Genomic DNA, 20,225 nt, shown 5'->3' with positions numbered 1-20,225 from the left:
ATCATATTTATAAAATGTTCATCAAAATTCAATTTTTTCCATCGATCTAAAAAATGTACATCAATTTCTAATTTTGTTCATTGTTTCGAAAATGTTGATCAAATTCAAATTTTATTAACTGAACTCAAAATGTGTTCATCAATTTTTTCAAAAATACATTTTTGAATACAAATTTTGTTCATCAAATTAAAATTTGTTCATAAAATACAACTAATTGTCATCATTACTAGAGAAATGCTCATAAATTGTTTCCACAAGAATGAAAAATTGTTAAATGAATTTTTAGAAATGTGCATACTTTTTTAAACCATGAACAATTTTTGAATTCAAGATTTCTTTTTGAAAGTTCTCTATTTTTTGAAAATTTAGAACCTTTTTGTAATCCTGGATTATTTTCACATAGAATAAACAAGAACATAAGATAAAAAACTAAAACTAAAAACGAAAAAAAGAAAAACAGCAAGGGTACGCGCTTACGTGACTGGGTGCGCCTAAGTCGCCAAATAGGGGCACCCAGCCATCCGCATATAAAAAATCCACCGTGGAGACAACACGTGATCGACATAGGAAAAATCACCGGCCCACATGCGAAAGACAACAGACGCTAAGGGCATGTCCAACGCTAGGCGCCAGGTGTGTGGGTGCTAGGCTAAAAATCCTACTCCCTCTGTTCCACAATACATGCTTTCCATTTGTCAAAATATAGATGTATCTAGACATGTTTTAGTATATAGGTACATTCATTTTTGAACAAATGAAAGTCAAGTATTTTGGAACGGAGGGAGTACCAGATTAGCGGTTAGACTGATTAATCCTGGCGTCCAGACCGGCATCGGCGCAAAGAATGGTGCCGAGCACTTAGGTGTTTTTCCTTCGTACGAGTTAAAAGGCCTTGATGTGTAGCGATCAATTTTCAAGTTAATTAGCGCCTATAGTTAGTGCTCAGCATTGAGTCGGGGAGCGCTAAGGTGCAAAGTCCAGGCCTCCTCTGCTTACAGTTACAGGAAACAAACCAAGTTAACTAGTATACTATATACTTAACGGATTTGCTAATTCACATCTCATCTAGATGACAATTAGTTACGTCACATCTGACTCTTAAACTGTGGGATGAAAATGCTTTAAGATTCGCTTTTGTTTTCATGGGCTCGCGCACCGTACTTCTTTCGCACGGGCTCTTACATAGGCACTTGTGGATTAAAAAAAATCTCATCAAATAAAAAAGCATCATTGGTTTGAAAAATGAAAATGGTTATGTTTTTCTCCTCGTCCCCTAACACTTTCACATTCCAGGACATCCAAAACAATAAGGTGTGCATCAAGGGCACCTCCTCGCGCGTTCCACCTCATCGTTTTTACTGTTATTGGATTGGGTAGCGCTCTCTCCCCCAGATACACCCTCCCTGGCGCTAGCACGCGTTCCCCTTTCTCCCTCCTCGCACGCAACCTCCTCGTCTCCAGCGCTCTCGCCTCTGCTCCACCACCCCGCGCCGCCACATCCCACACGCCGACGTCGGCCTCGCCGCAGAAAACCGCCCGCACCACCGGCGACGGATCCCTCCTCCCTCGAAGCCGCGAGAAGAGGAGCCCCACCCGGACGACTTCCCCCCGTCCCCCGTGGATGGTTCTGCTTCCATTGAGACGCCCAGGCATGACAGATCTTGCTCGTCGTCAGCCCAGGGCCGGGTCGGCCGGAGCAGTCGGAGAGGAGTGGCGGATGTGCGTCCGCTTAGATGCCGCCGGTCAGAGAAGGCGGGGATGAGCGGATTGCAGCGAGGGAGGCGGCTCGGCTCGGACTGTCCATGGCGCTAGCGCGATGGCTCGCCTCCTCTTTCGGCATGGCTATTGTTTTGGTCCGCGCCGTTTCTGCCTCGACGGACATTGTCGTAGTAGGTGCAGATGAGGGACGAGCCGCTAGCGACGGATCCCGCGAGGCCAACCTCCAGCGCCCCTTCTCCGGCCGGCCTCGAACGACCTTGTCCCGCCGGAGCTAGGTGGGTCGATGACCCGCTGGATGGGAGCCGGCATGTCCAGCTACCACCTCTGGTGCCCCGTCGCGCACCTGCCCGCCGCCAGGGGCCCGAGGGCCAAGTTGCGGGGTTGTGCGGTCGCGCTGCTCATCCCCCGTCCGCTCGAGGAAGCATCTCGCCGGGGTTGGGGTCAATCTCGGGCAGTCCTGAGGAGGAGAGCGGGCGGCCTCCATCAGTCCTCTCCGGTGAGGCCTTTGACAAGAGGGGCCAAGATGCTACCAAGTGCCATTTGCTTCAGTGCATTTTGTTTGATGTGAGTTCTTCCTCAGCTTCTTCTTTGGTGGAATATTTGTTCCTGCTACAATGGACGGTCAGCGACCATGGCCTCTGAAATTCTGTTTGTTCGTGGCCTTGGGCAGCTGACACTTTGCTTCTTGTGCAGGAATCTGTTCATGAAGGAATCTGCGGTCCTAACAAAGAAGATGGAAAGAGTACTCCTGGAAAGTGAAAAAGAGAAGGAAACAACAATCTTGCAAAAGATTAAACAAAGAATAGTTTGCTCACAAAATTTTCCATGAGTGAGATTGCTTCTCTTCACACATATAATCTGACTCGTGGAAAGTTTTGTGAGCAAGCTGTTAATATTTACATAGTACATATATTAGTTACGTCTTGTGACCATGAGGTCATGGGTTCAAGTCCTGGAAACAGCCTCTTACAGAAATGTAGGGAAAGGCTGCGTACTATAGACCCAAAGTGGTCGGACCCTTCCCTAGACCCTGCGCAAGCGGGAGCTACATGCACCAGGTTGCCCTTTTTTTTAACGATATATGTGTGAAGAGAAGCATTGCCGCTCATGGAAAGAGTACTTCTGTTATGCTGCTACATGTTTACATGCATATATTAGTTTCTTAGGTCATGCACATTTATTAGAAAAAATTATCTCCTTCCGGCTATTAAGCTTGGAATAACATCAAAAGATAGTTAAAATGCAATAGATTTCCTTATTATTCATGGCACATTGGGTTCAGATAATATTTGCTTTGTTTTACTCGCTCCAAATTTAATTATCACAATTCCTTATTAAGCTAAATAGCTAATTATGTCGATCTGATCTGATCTGATTCATTTATCCAAGTAAAGAGTGCATGCTCATGTTTCCACTCATCAAGGTAAAGAATAAGTTCCGTAGACACACTGAAATCAATTTTAGAGGCTGTAAGTAGGCAGAAGATCCACTCATGTTCTGATCTATCATGATTGTGGTTGAAAGTTGTGTTCAACTGAAATTATGCATCAAATCCCCTCACACAATTGTTTTCTGCATGTTATGTGTTTGATGAGATTCCTCCAAGCCAGCTGTTCAGTGAGCCCCCCTAATTCAGTTGTTTCGGTTGGTTAGAAATTGCCTGTGATTCACTTATCGATCAATTAATTAGATTGATTTTTTAGTATGTTCATTCGGCTTATTCAAATAATCACATTCACAGGTTTAGTTTGGTTTGGTTACCCATATATACTCCGTATTTCTTTTAGTCCTGTTCGTGTTGAGAATTTCTGAAATCAAATGTACAATTCGCGTAGTTAAAAGGTATCAAAGTGATGTTTGTATGCATAGTTCCTGCCTAGCTAGAAAAATGTGACTGCAAATTTTGTCAATCATTTATAGTTCCTGCCTGTTTTCCGAACTTTTTCTAGGAGGGAATAACAGTAGGACATGCATGTGTTATTTTCCAAGACTTGTTCGAGATAAAGACCCAATGAGTCATCGGATACTTCCCCTGTCTCTGCAGCAGCAAATGATTGTTCAGAGTGAGAGTTTGTCTGAAAATTGTTCAGAATGAGGCTCTAGCATGCTGCACACGGTGTAGACCAAAGGTATGGCAACTTCCATTTATATTTGTTTTTTGAAGTTAGCAGGCTGCACACGTACATCTCTATGTGTAATTTTGAGCCTTTGTTAGCTTGTTGATGCAACAATGGCCGAGGAAGTGACGTGTGTGTTTAACTCATGTTTTTTACAGGAAAACCTACCATGAAACAACTTATTTCAGTATGTTTTTATCTTTTCCTATGATTTATATTTAGTCAAGTTTAGCCTCTGCGATGAAATTCTATATAGTGTTAGCCTATAAAAACATAAGTTGTTCTGTTCACTTTCATAAGTGAACCACAAAGATTTCTCGCCAGAGAAAACCCATATGGATTGGTATCCCCAAATAAGAAAATGCCATTATTTCCAATCGTCCTTGCGGTTTTAGGAACTATAACAACAACTTCCATATATACTTCTATACTGTATTCTCTATACTTGAGATTTTTTTGTGCAAAGTATCCAATATCCATGTATATCTTTTTGGCAGTCCTTATGCTCTTGAATAATAGAGCCATTTTCTTGGAAATTCACTCCTGATTTAACTCTCTTCTTTTCTGAATCAATTTAACTGTGTTGGTCATACAGTTCCCTCGGAGCAAGAGCAAATTTAACAAGGCAATACAACAAAACGTGGAGCAGCTAATGGACATCCAATCAGCTCTCAAGGCATTCGAGGAGGTACTGCTCTTTGATTGAACAACATGATCACTTTTTTTATTGAGGGAAGCATGCTCACATGGAGGCGCCCAGAAGTTGTGTGTGGGCATGTATGACGTTGGCATAGTCATATGCTGATTTTCTGAGATATCATCGTATCCTTGACTTTCAACATCAGTTGTAAATAAGTCGAGAAGCTGTATCTATAGCACCGGTGTTATTTATCCCTTGCATCAAAATGTAGAATTTTCTCACTAGATTTGCACAACATAGATATACTGTATATATTTTCTCAAGTATTTGCTATGACCAGATCTTAAGAAATGGTGTGCATATTAAGGCCTAAAACTTTTATTTGCATTTACTTCCTTGGTTACTGCAATAGATCACCTGAACTGACAAAATAGTGGGTTAGCATGCTTTGAAAAGAACAACACTTGAGCATATGTAGCCATGTAGGTCAACGAAGTTGCTTTCTTGATACTTTTAGATACGTGCTACCACATGCATGCTGGATTTGTGCTCTATCCAGATTGAGTGCCTGACATATTTTGTTTTCCACTTCGAGCTTCTGTTACAATGAGGAACAATGGATATATCGAATAAAAAATGTAACCAGCTTTCCCCGGGTGAAGAATCCTCTACTAATAACGAGCCTCAGGTACATCCTACTCAGGTTAGTTTTGTCGCTAAAAGACCTGGTGCATTCAAAAGTTCTCCATTTATCCATGAAGATAGCATAGCATGCTTTATTTCGTTTACAAACAAACTGTTGCAGAATCAATTTAATTCTGTTAGTGGGCAATCCCTCTATATTACTGGATACATACATCGTGGCATGCCTTTTTAGCATCATCTTCTATCATGTTATATTATTGCATACTGCCTAACAATTTTTTGCCAAAGGGGGCAGATGACATAGGAGAGATCTACAACCAGTTTTCCTCAGGTTCTTCTGCTGACAACAAGCCTGCACAACAACATGCTCGTGCAGACCGCAACCATAGAGATATACCGCGACACATATGTCAGGACCCCGACTCGATGTCACATTGATCTAGCCTGTAACACCTCATATCACTTTGCGGCCTCACGCACGGTATCCCCACGGGTGTCGCCTTACCTTTGCCCGGGACCGTTTGCGCCTTTTGGCTCACGTATATGATAGTGTCGCTAGCATCCATATGATAAGGAGCCCGGGCTGACATGACTAGTCGTAAACCCAAAGTGGCACAGACTTACAGGGACAGGCATCCATGACCCAGCTTCGAACGTGTCGATCAACAACAAGTGGGTCCGGGCTGTAGCGCTGGGCTAGCAGGACTCCGGTAAACCGGGCTGTAGCGGGCTAACAGGACTCCGGTACTCAATGCGTGACATTTCCCCGAAGGGACAGACACAGGAACGAAGAAGGACACATGCCGGCCAGCCTAAGTGTTCCAGAGCAGTAGCAAGCTACCATGGCTCAGCGGTAACACTAGGAGACATTTCCCGGTAAGAGAGGCTACTAAAGATAAACAACTAGATAGTCAGATCCCACACATACCAAGCATTTCAATCATACACACAATATGCTCGATATGTGCAAATACAACAAGGCATCACAACATGACTCTATGACACAAGTACTTTATTTAAGGCTCAGAGAGCCATACATAACATACACAAAGGTACGGGTCTCACGACCCAGCATTTAAGTCATACAGTCATACAAACCAGCAGCGGAAGTAACTTGTCTGAGTACAGACAACTAGAAAGATAAAAGAGGCTTGGAAAGCCTAGCTATACTACGTGGTCCTTCTCAAGCTCAGGATCACCACCTGGGCCTTTAGCCTACTCGTTGATGTCAACATCTACGTAGAACCCATCAGAAGGGGTTGCAGCGTCTTCTGTAAAATGTAAATTATAGCAACATGAGTACAAAGGTACTCAGCAAGACTTACATCAGAACCTACATACATGCATATTATCAAGAAGGGTTGGTGGGGTTATTGCAGCAAGCCAGCTTTGACTCTTGGCTAGGCTAACCTACGAGACTCCAATTTGAAATGGTTTTGCGCACACGAGTCCATTACTCACCACTTCAATACACTACCGAGGATCCACCTCCGTCTCCCTACGGAAGAGCCATCCTCGGCACTCACACTTATCTTGAGGCTTTTAGTAGTTTCCATTTACTTGTCTATGAACTGTATAGGCAACCAAGTAGTCCTTTACCGCGGACGCGGCTATTCGAATAGATCATGATAACCCTGCAGGGGTGTACTTCTTCATACACGCTCTCACCTCTTACCGTCGTTTACACGACATGTACTCGGCAACCTTCAAGCGGAAGCCCAACGTGGGTGTCGGCCACGACCTACCTAATCACCTAAGCCTCCAGTCCAGGTTTATCGCCTATCCAGGTTCCATCCGCAGGGAGTCCGGCCGAGGTTTCCCATACGGCCCCGAACGATGTGAACAGGGTTCCCGAGATACCTAACGGGTATTCGGTACACCCGGCCACGTACCTACCGCATCACAGCCCACCCCTACGGTCAGCGCTGTCCACGGCCTCCAGTAGGCTACAAACACCAGAAACTACTTGCAACTCCTGGACGGAGAACTAGGGTGAATAAGAAGCCGAGAGGGTCCATTGGTTTCGGGCCCAATGCATGGTAGTAGCTGATTCTTAAATCACACATACAGATCTCAGTGCTTAAGGTCGGCTTCAATGAAACAACCCACCATGTACTCCTACATGGCCTCTCATCGATACCTTTACCAAAACGTGTTCACCACACCACTTTCATTACCGACATAATCATTTCACTCTAGCCCATCACCCAGATGAACCAGACCTGACACGACTCTAAGCATAGCAGGCATAGCAAGGTAGGAACAACACATACATGTGGCTCAATCAACTCCTACACATGCTAGTGGGTTTCATCTAGTTACTGTGGCAATGACAGGTCATGCAGAGAAAGTGGGTTCAACTACCATAGCACACAGCAGTTTGAAACGCGTTGCCTTAATGCAGTAAAAGAGAGCAGGAGCGAGAACATGGGATTGTATCGATATGATCAAATGGTTGGTTGCTTGCCTGATGGTTCGATGCACTGATACGGTTCTTCGTTAGGGTAATCACGGTACTCCTCGGAGGCAGATCCTGCCGTAAAAAACACTGATACACAACCATCACCAAACAATGTGCAACAATATGATGCATGCATGAAACATAGCAATATGAGTGTGTTGGGCTAATGCAACTAAGACCAGAAGGGTTTGAACCAATTTGAATCAAAGATTCAAATTTCAAACTCAAACATGGCCCTTTGAAATGTTTTTCCTTGTTCTGCATTAAACACCAAGTTAACTTGTTTAGTCATGCATGAAAATAGTACAGATGGATAGATTGGATTTTTCTGATCATTTTTCATATATAATTTGTCTGATTTGGAATTACAGAATAAAAGTTATGAATTTTTGAAGTTTAAAATATATTCTGGAATTTCCTATATTAGAATAATTCCAGAAAATCATTTATTGCGTCAGCCTGACGTCAGCAGGTCAACGGAACAGGTCCAGGTCAAACCTGACAGTGGGTCCCGCGTGTCAGGGTGATTAATTAATTAAAGTTTAATTAAAACTAAACCTGTTTAATTAACAGGGCTGGGCCCCACCTGTCATTGACTCAGGGGAGTCAACCAGGGCCCACCCGTGGTCAAACCCGGGTCGGCTGCACCGGCGTTTAGCCGCCGGCGAGCCCGACGCGGCGGCGGAAGTGATTTTTGCCGTTCCGGCAACCAAATGAGTCGCGGAGGCCACCGGAGAGGAGCTGAGGTCGAGCCGCAGCTCTTGGTGGAGTCCGTTGGGGTCGGGGTGGCCGGAGTTGGCGCCGGCGACGACTTTGGTGGCCACCGGAGTTCGGCCAAAGTCGAACTTGTCGCTAGGGGGATCGGTGAGGTGCGGGGAGTGCACGGTTGGGCCCGACGCAGCGTTGTGAGTGGCGTTGGACACCGCGGGTTGGCCGGAGGATGGCCGGGAGCACGTCGGCGACGAGATCCGCGGCGGTGCGTGCGTGTGAGCTTCGTGCGGTGGCTACACGGCTCGGGAAAGAGAGAGGGAGGGTCGGAGGGGTAGCTAGGCTCACATCGCTTCCGTAGAGGCCACCGGCGGGGTCGGGGACGAGCTGAGGCGGCGACGGCGTTGAAGGGGATCTCCGGCGACGGCGAGCTCGGGCGAGGTCGGTGCGGTGGTCTCGGGCCGCACGAGCACACGGGGCTCGGCTAGCTTGATGAAGTGGACGGCGGCGGAGCTCCTGGACACGGCGGCACGGCGTGGGGTTGACGGAGGGCGTGGCTACGGCGAGGGGGTGGCGGCGATGGCGTCGGCCATGGCGTGGGAGAGCGAGGGAGAGGAGCTGGAGAGGGGAGGGGGTGTCTGGGAGGTTCGGGGGAGAGAGGGAGGCCGATTCACGGCGTTAGCCGGGCGAGGGAGGCGGCGAGCAGGTGCGTGGCACCCATGCGGTGCTCGTCGTCGAGCACCTGCCTGCCTGCCTGGCCGGCAAGCAGCTCGCTGGCGCGGTGCTGGGCTGGGCCGGCAGGTGGGCCCGGTGCTGGGCGCCAGGTAAGCTTTTCCCATTTCTTTCTGTTTTCTATTTTTTAAATACTTCTGCAACTTTGTTGAATTAAATAAAATACTTAGGCAACTCCAAAAATCACCAAACTATTCCTGGACCATAGTTGGATTATTTCCAACATGAAACATTTTAGTTTAGAGTTATTTGAGCATTTAAATATTTTATATAATTTTAAATGCCCAAATTCAAATACTTATGATTTAATTCAAAAACCCTAGGATGGCCTAGGAAAATGTGCACCACTTTTGGCAGAGGTTCTGAACCAAGACAAAAATGATGGGCATTTTAGAAGGGCATTTCAGGTTCATTGAAAAAGTTTTTAGTAAACCCTAATTGGTTTCAGAGGGGACTGGGGGTTCTGTCATCCCCATTTCAGGTTTCTGATGAAAGAGTAAACATGATGCAACACTCTAATGCATGACTAGCTAGGGTGTGACAACATACCAGGTCAGTGACTGACATATCATCTATTTCACCTTTCATATGCATCCTCTTCTTCCTCGTCCCCCTTTTCAGGGCGATCAGAAGGGCAAGATCAGCATTTTTATATTTTCCATTACAGTTGGTCATAAATTTTTTACTTTGTTTTGCCAGGAGAGTTGTGCTTCATGTAGCTATTACAGCAGGATAATTGTATGCTTGAAGAAGAGGTTATACCAACCGAGGCCAAGTGCACTGAACTTACCCATGCCTCGTATGGATGACTATTCTAAATTGGATGCCCTTGTTTCCAGATTTCTCTTCATTTCCTGATTTTGTTAATTTTCAACTATTTCACATTGCCATGCAGGTTTGGGGCTCAAATGTGGAGACCTCTCCTCTAGGGGACAACATCACAATGTATTTTCATAGAATACTTATGTAGGTCTTCTCCTTTCGGAACTATTAACATTCTTCGTTCTTTAAGTGAGTTTTCATATGCTTGAGGTTGTGGGAAGAAAACATACTGTAATATCTAAAAGATATGTAAATAGTTCAAGTAATTCAAAGATATCACTAATATATATATATACAACTCTATTATGAAATATACATTTTGACTTGTGAGTAGAGTCCTTTCTTTAGTCAATTAGACATGGACATCAAATAACTAAGTGAAATTAGCATGACCATGTATCAGTTAGCACGTGGTTTGATGAAGTGGGGGTATGGTGGCAGTGGCACATGTTTGTTCGTATGTACATGTTGGGTTCAGGGAGGGCAAAACTTAAGGTTTCTTCATTTAAGATGGTTCCTTTCTTTTCTTTCATAAATCTCTTTTGTTTTCATATTTGTGTATATTTTCCATCATCAAAACAGGCTTCACAAGATTTCATGGCTAATGGAGTTGCATGCTGTAAAAGTCAGCCGAAGTACTCTTTCTTAGTCTTGTTTTGTGTGGATTTACTGAGACCGGTCGGTGCAGATGTGGCTTATAAAGTTTCATACTTCAAATCCAGTACTTCATAAAAATATTCAAAGTGTGCATAGGTTTATTGTTCTGTGTATTCCTGGACTTTGTGTGGTACGAGATGCTGAATTTTTTTGGTTTTTGGTTTGGCTGTACCTGCAGAAATTTTGGCATGTTTAGCACTTTAGTTATGCTTCTTGAGTAGCATTGGAATGGTTCTCAGACTACTTTCTCTTGTGATAGCTTTAGCGATGATGGAAATTGGAGTGCAGCTTGATTATTGACAACTCATTCTATGACAGGCTTGGCAAGAAAGGCGGTAGCTGACGAAAGGAGGACACCACCAAGATGAGTGAGACCGCGCCAACAGACTCAGGTGTGCTCTCGTTGGTGGTTTCAGTTTGATAATTCTCATTACACCTAGCTTCTATTCTCCCAATCTCTGGGAATTTTGTGTGCCATTGCATTATCGGATACGTGCCAGCAGGATGGAAAGCAGCGAGCAGCGGCGCATAATCCACAGAAGCAGCCAGCATGGGGCTAAGCCCGCCGTTCCTCCGCGTCGATGAACAAAAGGACCTAAGATAGCTGAGGTGCGCTCCTGCAAGAGATGAGGGAGCAACTGGTGGTCCGGATAGCGAAGATCAGGTCAACGTCGGCTGCTTTGTTGTGCCATTGCCACACTTTGGCTGGAAAATGCTCGGACGGCCATGGCGCCGGTGCCACTTCTTCATCTTCTCTGGAGCCACACCATTTCTGCGGGATAAGCGAGTTGGAGGAAGATGGGAGAGATGAGTCGGTTACTCACTGATAGAAAATCATTTTGGCAGAACCTCCTTTTCACGAGAGATGATTGATTGTTCCTCCGCCTTCACTTTTGTGCCCAAAGCCCCGTGTGTTGCTTGTGAACCACTGTTGTTTAGGTCGTCGGTCATGTAAACTATAAGGACATATTAATATAATATGACTCCTAAGCCACTTCCTTTTAACACTGTGAAGTACATCCAACAACGTGGAAGGGGCGCGTCTAACCTGGCACCGCCCAACTATCTATCAGGCGGCGCGCCATGGCGCGCCCCAACCGCTAGTTACTCTCATACGGCAAGGATGGGAAGCAAGTGCAAAAAAGAACAAAAATATAACGGAACTGACTGAAGCTTATATGACAGCTTGGTGTTACAGAGTGAAACAAACACACGCAGGGCAACGCAAAGATGTCTAAACGGGTTGTTGGTCTACAGCAACACTCAGAAGGAGCGGCACCAATTTTGAAGGAATATATAGTAAACTAATAAGTGCATTTGGAAAGGTTAACACGAACAGCGCCTTGGACAACTATATAACACCAAGCACCAAGCTAGAAACACTGCGAAGCAGCTATCCATCCCGGCAGTGCCCATCAGAGCAGTTCTGGGACACTAATCTAAGCATTCATCAATACTTGACAACTCCAGTAGCATGATCCTCTCTTTGTGCAAAGCTGACCAAGTCCCACGGCTTGATAACTTCTTTCTTCTCCTGCAGATAAGATGAGAGACTATAAGAAAGTGTGAGGTTATTTCACTACTGCAGAGTAGTAAATCTGTTACACCCATCCATAGGGATATGCTCAGAGAAAAAGAGCAACAACCAGCTACATGTAGGATTAGGAACATCCAGTAACCAACAATGTGAGCTGCAAAAACTGTAGCGTTGCTGGTTATCAGCACTGCAATGACACATGTACCAACGACAACTGAGATGCTTATGTGCAGTGCAGTAGCTGCATGCATGCGTGCGTCCTGCGTCCCCAGAAAACTTCTCAAAAAGGAAACTTAAAGGTTGATTAGTTGCCAGGTGTAGCAATAAGTGACTCGGGGTTCTTCCGTTTACTCAAACTCAAAAGCTGGACTAGCAAACTATATAAATTCATAAAGCAATGTACAGGGAAGGGATAAAGGGCACGAACCGACCTCCTCCTCCCCTAGAACAGGAGAAACAACAAGACGAGGCCCGCCAGCAGTGACCTCAGCACTGCCGAGAGGCGCTGATCGCAGCTGGCGCTGGGCAGCGGTGGGTAGTCGTCAGGTGGTGGCATCGCGCACTCACCGCCGTCAAAGTACATCTTCCTCGGGAACGCCCAACCTGCATCGAAGGTGAAGTCCTGGCCCTTCCTCAGTAGGATCTCCGACTGCACGTAGCCGTCCTGCAGCAACATCGTGTTGAAGTTCGGGAGCCCCCAGAACAGCTCTGTGTCGTCTGCAAAATCCATCTGTTAGTCTCGCAACAATTGAGAATTTATGATACCTGCGTTATATATATATATATATATATAAGAAACTGGGTTAGTACTCCTAGGAGTACATACTCCTTGCCATGTGTCTCTTGTTGAATTTTCCTAGCGCCATATCCATTTAGATTTAGATTTAAATAATAATAGTAAAAAGGCTAGGTTGTTGGCGCTCCGACCACACAGGCCACATCACCGGCTTCCAGAAGGAGATCCCTCGGCAGTGGCCTGCATGGAAGCAGACCAGCGGCGCACTGCTAGGATCAGGTGAGGAAAATGTTTGTCGGCGGCTACTTGCACATCTAGATACGTCGTGATTTTCTTCTTTCTTTGGTAGAGGTTCTAGTTTCTTCCCGTGTGAAAACTGACATGATGAAACCCCCAACAGGAGAGCCAACAGACTGGAGAGCAGAGATGATGTGCGGATTTTATCAATATTTCCATCTAATTCTAACAGCTGTGTGTGATAATGGACCGTATGGACTTGTATTCTACAATGGAGCTACACAAGCGATGTCGGCCGTCAACGCCCCACGGCTCAAAGCATGATGAAGCAAGGGCAGGAGAGCCGCAGCACCTGCCATGATGGTAGCATGTGGCCACAACTCCCATAGTGCCCAGCTCCTCTGAATGGACGTCAGATCAGAGATGCTACTACAAATATAATTCATGAGTTGATTGCTTGTTACTTCATGCATCTTCAACTGATGGCGTTTCTTGAAGCATTTGTCTCCTAATTATTTTGTCTACATGTACGGAAGATGCAGAGTGAAGTACTAATCTATGATCATTTGTTTGCTACATAACTATGCTCCCGATCTAAATACTAAAGTTGTATACGTTGCATCAACTCACCTGATCTAAAATATTGTACTGCTACTTTGTGCTTTCTAAAATATGTTGTATGTACTCCCTTGTTTTCTAACAAATGTAGTATATACTCCTTTGTTTTCTATCAAATGTAGTATATAGTTGCCTTGGAGCATATATTCTGATGAAGTATATATTTATTTTCATTACAGGCAATTCATGCTGCTTCCGAAGGAAAAAAACAGTATATACTTCCTCTTTGGAACTTAAACAGTATATAGTCCATAAAAATTAAGCAGTATATACCCTGTAAACGCAATACACAATCCTTCAAATAAAAAGTATATTCTCCAGAAAAAACAGTATATACCACCCATAAAAAGCCTTGACGTACTTCTTAAAATTAAAGTATGTACTCAAAGAAAAAATCAGTATGTACTCCTTAAAACAACGCAGTATATACTCCTTGGAATCAGTATATGCTCCTTTAAAAAGCAAGTATATACCCCATGAAAATATATATAGTCTTCTTCAAACTTCTGTGTGATAAGCGTCTTCATGGATATACTACTCCATTTCACCCAACAACGTAGACATCACGCATTATACTACCAGTAAATCATATCCCGATTCGTGATTAATAATTAAATAGTACTGCACACACGCTCCCATGATTCTAGTCAAGTAGTTCCATGCATGGCCGCATGCACGCATGGTCACATAACCAATTTAGTTGCATGCAAGCGGTTAGTTTGCTACAGGATTGGATCAACCCAAAAGTATCCGTCAAGAGGTGGGAGTATGTACTCTTGGGAGTACAGAAAAGGTGTCCGGACTCCTTTTTTATACTCCCAAGAGTATGTACTCCCGTCCCTCCCGTCCTAGTGAATATGCTGGATGGATAAACCCGATAGACCACGTAATTAGCATGCATATCTACTTCCTACGAGTGGGCATCCAGCCGCTAGCTTTAATTAAATAATTAGGAAATTTGGTACGTAACTTGCACTCCTCAGCTAGCTAGCGTACATCTTGGACATTTTTGTTAAAAATGAGTGTACATTATACGTATAAAGCATGTGTACGAGTTATAGTTCATTAACAATTTACGAGTAGGTATACCTAAAGCAAGAAAAAAGATTATGAAGGTATAGCTTAAGCAATTTCCATTTTCATGGACTAGATAATAGCCATTCTAAAGAAGTGTAGACTGCACTTCTCTAAGGATTCGATATGCTGCAAAAAAATTCTAGGAGTATATACTAACGTTTCTTCTTCAATGGATTTTTCTGACATTATTTTGAAGGAGTAGATAGTGCATTTTTATAAGGAGTATATGCTGATTCTATATACTGCAATTTTTTCTAGGAGTATATACTAATGTTTCTTCTTCAAGTGAATTTTCTGACTTCATTTTGAAGGAGTATATAGTGCATTTTATAAGGAGTATATACTGATTCTATATACTGCATTTTTTTCTAGGAGTATATACTAACGTTTCTTCTTCAAAGGAATTTTCTGACTGTATTATGAAGGACTATATAGTGCAATTTTATAAGGAGTATATGCTGATTCTATATACTTTAATTTTTTTCCAGGAGTATATACTAACATTTCTTCTTCAAGGAAATTTTCTGACTCTATTTTGAAGGAGTGTATGGTGCATTTTTATAAGGAGTATATGCTGACCTTTTAAAGGAGCACATACTGGTTTTTTAAGCAGTATATACTGACAGTTTTTTTGAATAAAAATCAATTTTCAGGTTTGAGTGGGAAATTTTGAGAAACAATAGTAGGTAGGTGTCTCAATAAATTTTAGGGAAGCAATATATAGTAAGGGATTCCGTAAGAAAGGCTTTAAAATTTATTGCTAAGTGTGGTGGAACTTACTTATTGTGCCATACTGGACTAGCGGGTGGTGGTTGAAGCTAAAAACTTCTGTCAGGTTCTGCATACCGGGGTGCTGCACTAGGAAGTTCCAGTCACTAAAGTTCTTCAGCGTGTTGAAGTTGTTAACAGTCATCTTCACACGCCAGTACTCCCGGTAGCTCTTCTTGATGTGCCAGTGCACCTGGATTGGGCACATGTGCCCAGTGCATCGGGCAGCAGGCTCGGCCTTGGGTCCCTTGCACTGCGGCGCCATGGAAGTCACTGGGCAGGCGCCGCAGATGCAACGCGGACACTCCACGACCACGCTACTGTAGAACATGAAGAGCGACACGCAGCAAGACTTCCGTGGGGCCGCCACTGTCTGTGAGTAGAAGCACAAGACCTGCCAAGTCACTGCACAGGAACAAATAGAATGATGATGGTTAGAAATAGCCCTGCTGTATAGTAAATGAATAGCTGCATGCTTGAGAAGAAATAGTTCAGTTGTATAGTAAATGAATGGTGTTTTTAGCTTCTCTTTACTGAACTTTGTACTGTTTCTTGCGCATTTACATAAGTACGATATCTTTTACCCAAAAGAATACAAGTATGATACTTCTAGATTCCATGTTACTAAGGCCTGATTAAAGTGGATTTGAGGTGTGCTTAGTTGATCTGCTAGCTACACTCGTGTTTGAACAAATTAACGAGCTTTAGAAGCATAGTTCTCATGTGCAGGAGGCAGTGTATTTTCTCTGTCCTGTCGGCATCAGGTAGTTGCAGCCACCACTATCTGTGCAGTTGTTAGTTGTTATTACGCTATAGCATCTATTGGTTTGTGTCACAAAGTTCCGTCTCCGAGTATAGATTTTGCTGTACAGTGTAAATTATACCGCTTCTGTTTCTACCATATATTAAGTAATAGGTATAGCGTTGGTTAACTTCTCTCAATGGACGCCGTCACCACGGCCAGAATGATTGTCGAAGCAAAATACTCTATTAGTTTATGATTTATTTTAAATGAATTGTAACTTAATTTGATTTTGGTTGATTTGGGTGGAGCAAGCAAACTGTGTGTTTGACTATCACTCGTGTATTTTCATTGCCTGGTGTTGTGATATTTGTTAATTCCTATCTGCAACTATATATTGCACAACAAGAATAATCAGATAAATGCTATGTATTGCAAGACCTCTACTAAATAAATTACACTCGCAAGTAAAAGACATACTTAAGGCCTGGATGTGCCGCTGCTTGTCGAACTGGGTCCTGGATGGGGGCACCACTGTGGCATTGCTGCAAGTGTAACCTGGCACCCCAATGCTGAAATTGAATGGCATCTGGGGGCCGCCGTCGCTGGAAGGAGCAAAGTTGCCGACGATCATCCTGAACGTCGATGTGGCCGCCTTGCTGTTCTGCACGAGCGAAGACAGGACACCGCCCCGGCAGCAGTTGGCGACCTGAAGGTTGTACGGCGTGCCGGGGCCCAGGTCCATCATTACAGGCCGCTTCTCGCAGCTGTGAGCGCCGACGAAGCGAGTGCAGTTTCCCTGCTCGGTCGCCTCCGCGCCCGTCGCGTCCAAGATCACCTCATCGCCAGCCCAAAACCAGCTCAGCCGCCACCCTGGATCCTCGAGGTGGCGGTAGAGCTGGTAGTTCTGGAGACTAACTGAGACCTGCGTAAAGAAAATATATATTATGGTTAGCTCATTGATTTCTATATTAGAATATGCTAATGAGCTATTGAGCAAATACACGGAAGAGAACATGGATGCAGTTGTTCATCTATATGACTGCCAGAGTTACGGAGCAAATAGGAGGCCACCTTAGTTTCATGATTCGGGATTCAACACCGGTTTGAGATTGAGGTCCGTGTTCTAGAGATTATAGTGCTACAGAGTTCAGGCAGTCAAGGTTCTTTACTTTATTTCTAGGCAAGAACGACACTAAATGGTTACCGTAGAATAGATCACTCACTGGATTAGATCCAGCTGACTCTGAAAGAGTGGTTCCCGTAATCTTAATGTACTCAAGACAGGATCTGTTCAAGATATCAACAGTGAAGACTGGCCCACACAAGGCAATACTCGCAATAGATACTCCTATATGCCAGTCATGTGGAAACGGGCCATATAGAATTCCATGACAATGATTTTGCCATCAATAACTCTTATCAGACTGCTACTAAGTTCCCGAGAGGAAACTATTGGTCTATTGCAAACCAATTAAAAGACAGCAGGACAGTCAGAGCTAGCATGAATGCATTCTTTATGCAATAAAATCAGCTACAGTTGCAAAGCAGAGCACTTTAATGTTCTTCTGGTTGCTTCAATTTCATGATAGTTGCCTTCGTGCTTATCAATTCCCTAGCTACAAACCTCATATATATGAACTGTAGCAAATCAGCTACATTCGTTCACATGTTCTAAGAGAAGCAGCCTGCATGTGTGATTATGCAAGAACGCTTCAAAAATTTAACTGAAGGAAGGGTGATCATAGTAATATTATTTTTAATGCGAACACATGCAGATAAATTAACAATCACATGTTAAAAAGTTAGATCAGAAAATGCTAAGTCTAGTTTTAACAGGAACAACACCACCCAATACTGATGTCTTACATTATTTTCCTTTTAGAGATGCCCAATCATCATGTCTTAAATAGTAACCAGTATCACAATACAATGAAGCCCACTAATAATGCAGGACTGATAAGCCCGTCGTGTGAAGATATTAGTCTGAATATAATCATAATAATAGCATATCAATTTATAACAATTTACATTGAATCTTTCCTGCACTTGTAATTTCTGAGACAAGGGATACTTTGAGTTGTCACTCTCAAAATGGGCAACTACCTTTAAGAGGTCAGAGCTTTTAAGGCAGGTGTAATGGGACAAATGACAAATCTTTGACCACAAAACTATGAATTAACCCGTCAACCAGTACCATCGAGGAACATTGATAACTCTCCAACACAAGTACAAAGAACTCAAGGCTAAAGAACACTGTCCATGGACCAAAATATTATGGAACACAGAGCTAGATATGTACAAACACTAGCATAATAAATGTAACGAATTTATACTGGTACTTTAATTTCTCTCCAATAATATTCTGGAGCATGTACAAGATTTATATAGACTAGATGAATAGTTGAAAAGGGGTACATGAATACATAGCAAGGCCAAAAACCAATCGCATCAACCAAATGGAGAAAAGTAGTAACTTTAGATTTTTTTTTAATAAGTAGTAACTTTAGCTGGACAGACAATACTATTCACATCATGAAATAGCCCAACAAACATCGAAGGAAATAATACAGGACAAGTTCACTAAGCTTCATAAACAACAATCTGTCATATACTAGTATTTCAGAACAGAATACTTTTTGTTTTTCGAAACAGAACAGAATACTGGGCATGGCAGGCTTTCTAAACAAACTACTACAGTACTGTATATGTCAGCATCAAATGCTGAACAAGTTAAGCCTGCGACACGGCCCAGTGCTTTGATTTTAGCATAGAATTCAGAACAGGTTAAGTGTCGCAAAGCAAGGGCACCTTACTAGTGAACTAGAAATGAGCTAGACAGAAATATATTACCGAGTAAATGTCCTTGATGTCGACGAAGTCCCAGCTAACGGTGATGTTTCCGCTCGGATCGAGCGGGTCGTAGGCGCTCGCCTGAACGCAGCAGAGTAGCAGCAGAAGAAGCAAGAGCAAGCTGCAAATTAAAGATAGGTAATATACTGATTAAAGGTAATCCCAAATGCAGATTAAAATTTAAAGTATTTGAAGGAAATAAGATGCACATGTCAAACATTTGTTTTTTAGAAAACATGCCAAAGCATACAAAAATATGGCTGATTGCACAATAAATGCAGAATTCGAGCTCATCTCTTGATGATCAAACAAAGTTGATAAAACATGACAAAAACTGATAGTGCAAGGCTACAAAAGGTAGTAACAATCATCCATCAATGGTCTGGTTGATCTGAATCTCCCATGACCACACCAACAATAGTACAAGAACAAGTTGTCAGAGAAAATCTGATTCTGGGAATCTCCCATCCAAAATCAGATTCTGGGAAACTTCCATCAGAATCAGCCATTGAGTTCTTTTCTAGATTGTACTCTGAGATTGTCGGACAAGTTTTGTGTTGAAATGTCCAGAATGTCCCTGGATTGAAATTGCTTGTTGAATTCTAATGCTTGTTGGTTTCGAACATGGAGAATGAAAAAGATTTACGAATATCATCTAGCACCATCCACCATTGACAGTAGAGCAAAAAACTGAGACATATTTATCACCATCCACCATTCACAATAGCCAAAAAATAAAGCGATACTAGCAAATTCACCATTCACATTAGCTACTAGCGCCATTCACGAACACCAAAACATCTAGGACTAGGAGTAGCAAATTCAGCTTATCCATCCATCTATCTATCTATGCAATATCCATCAATCCATCTAACAACAGCAGCCGGCGGCCGGGAGACAGAGGAGACAGAGAGAAGGGAAGAGAGGAGGAGACGGAGAGATGGGAAGAGAGGAGGAGACGGAGAGATGGGAGAGCTCACGGGCGGGTCGGAGGCGACCACGGAACGGGGCGGGGTCGGGCGGCATGCGCCGGCGATGCTGCCGTCGACCGGCGCCGCGGCCGGGAGGGGTCGTCTTGGGGGCGGGGTCGAGTCGGGCGTTATTCTCATGTTTGGCTGCTCGCAGTGTCTAGTCTAGGGTTGAAAGAATTTCCTTC

General features: G+C 43.6%; 1 protein-coding gene and 1 long non-coding RNA gene across 20 annotated transcripts; one reads left to right on the top strand and one right to left on the bottom strand.

Annotated features, from left to right (window-relative positions):
- Positions 1–1,393: 1,393 nt before the first annotated feature.
- Positions 1,394–11,506, top strand: LOC123136653 (uncharacterized). 18 transcript variants are annotated; one of them, XR_006467190.1, is made up of 9 exons: positions 1,394–2,283; positions 2,413–2,548; positions 3,669–3,848; positions 4,432–4,524; positions 5,072–5,179; positions 9,346–9,821; positions 9,918–9,988; positions 10,820–10,893; positions 11,005–11,506. It is a non-coding gene; the product is annotated as an uncharacterized lncRNA (long non-coding RNA). The 18 variants fall into 18 exon arrangements; XR_006467195.1 differs by adding an exon at positions 3,995–4,023 and having other exon boundaries at positions 2,413–3,848; positions 5,072–5,164; XR_006467196.1 differs by adding an exon at positions 3,995–4,023 and having other exon boundaries at positions 2,413–3,848; positions 9,471–9,821.
- Positions 11,507–11,771: 265 nt separating this feature from the next.
- LOC123136652 (COBRA-like protein 7) lies at positions 11,772–20,225 on the bottom strand. 2 transcript variants are annotated; one of them, XM_044556106.1, is made up of 6 exons: positions 20,050–20,225; positions 19,070–19,190; positions 16,697–17,141; positions 15,487–15,879; positions 12,466–12,755; positions 11,772–12,035 (listed from the first exon to the last, which is right to left on the bottom strand). In XM_044556106.1, exons 3-5 carry the CDS (start codon positions 16,962–16,964, stop codon positions 12,481–12,483), a joined length of 936 nt encoding a protein of 311 aa, XP_044412041.1. In that variant the 5' UTR covers positions 16,965–17,141; positions 19,070–19,190; positions 20,050–20,225; the 3' UTR covers positions 11,772–12,035; positions 12,466–12,480. The 2 variants fall into 2 exon arrangements, with proteins under 2 accessions (XP_044412041.1, XP_044412040.1); XM_044556105.1 differs by having other exon boundaries at positions 12,470–12,755.

Source organism: Triticum aestivum, chromosome 6B (genome assembly GCF_018294505.1).
Source record: "Triticum aestivum cultivar Chinese Spring chromosome 6B, IWGSC CS RefSeq v2.1, whole genome shotgun sequence".
Lineage (NCBI taxonomy): Eukaryota > Viridiplantae > Streptophyta > Magnoliopsida > Poales > Poaceae > Triticum > Triticum aestivum.
Note: the sequence above shows the minus strand (reverse complement) of the source record. Positions and strands in the feature narration are given on the sequence as shown.

Bases quoted from the DNA above. Each gene is read 5' to 3' on its own strand.
- LOC123136652 (XM_044556106.1), bottom strand. From the start codon at position 16,964: ATGATGGACCTGGGCCCCGGCACGCCGTACAACCTTCAGGTCGCCAAC. The intron at 15,880-16,696 runs GTATGTCTTTTA...GTTCCTGTGCAG, and splicing joins GCGGCACATCCAGGCCTTAA to TGACTTGGCAGGTCTTGTGC. The intron at 12,756-15,486 runs GTAAGTTCCACC...TGGATTTTGCAG, and splicing joins AGTCCAGTATGGCACAATAA to ACGACACAGAGCTGTTCTGG.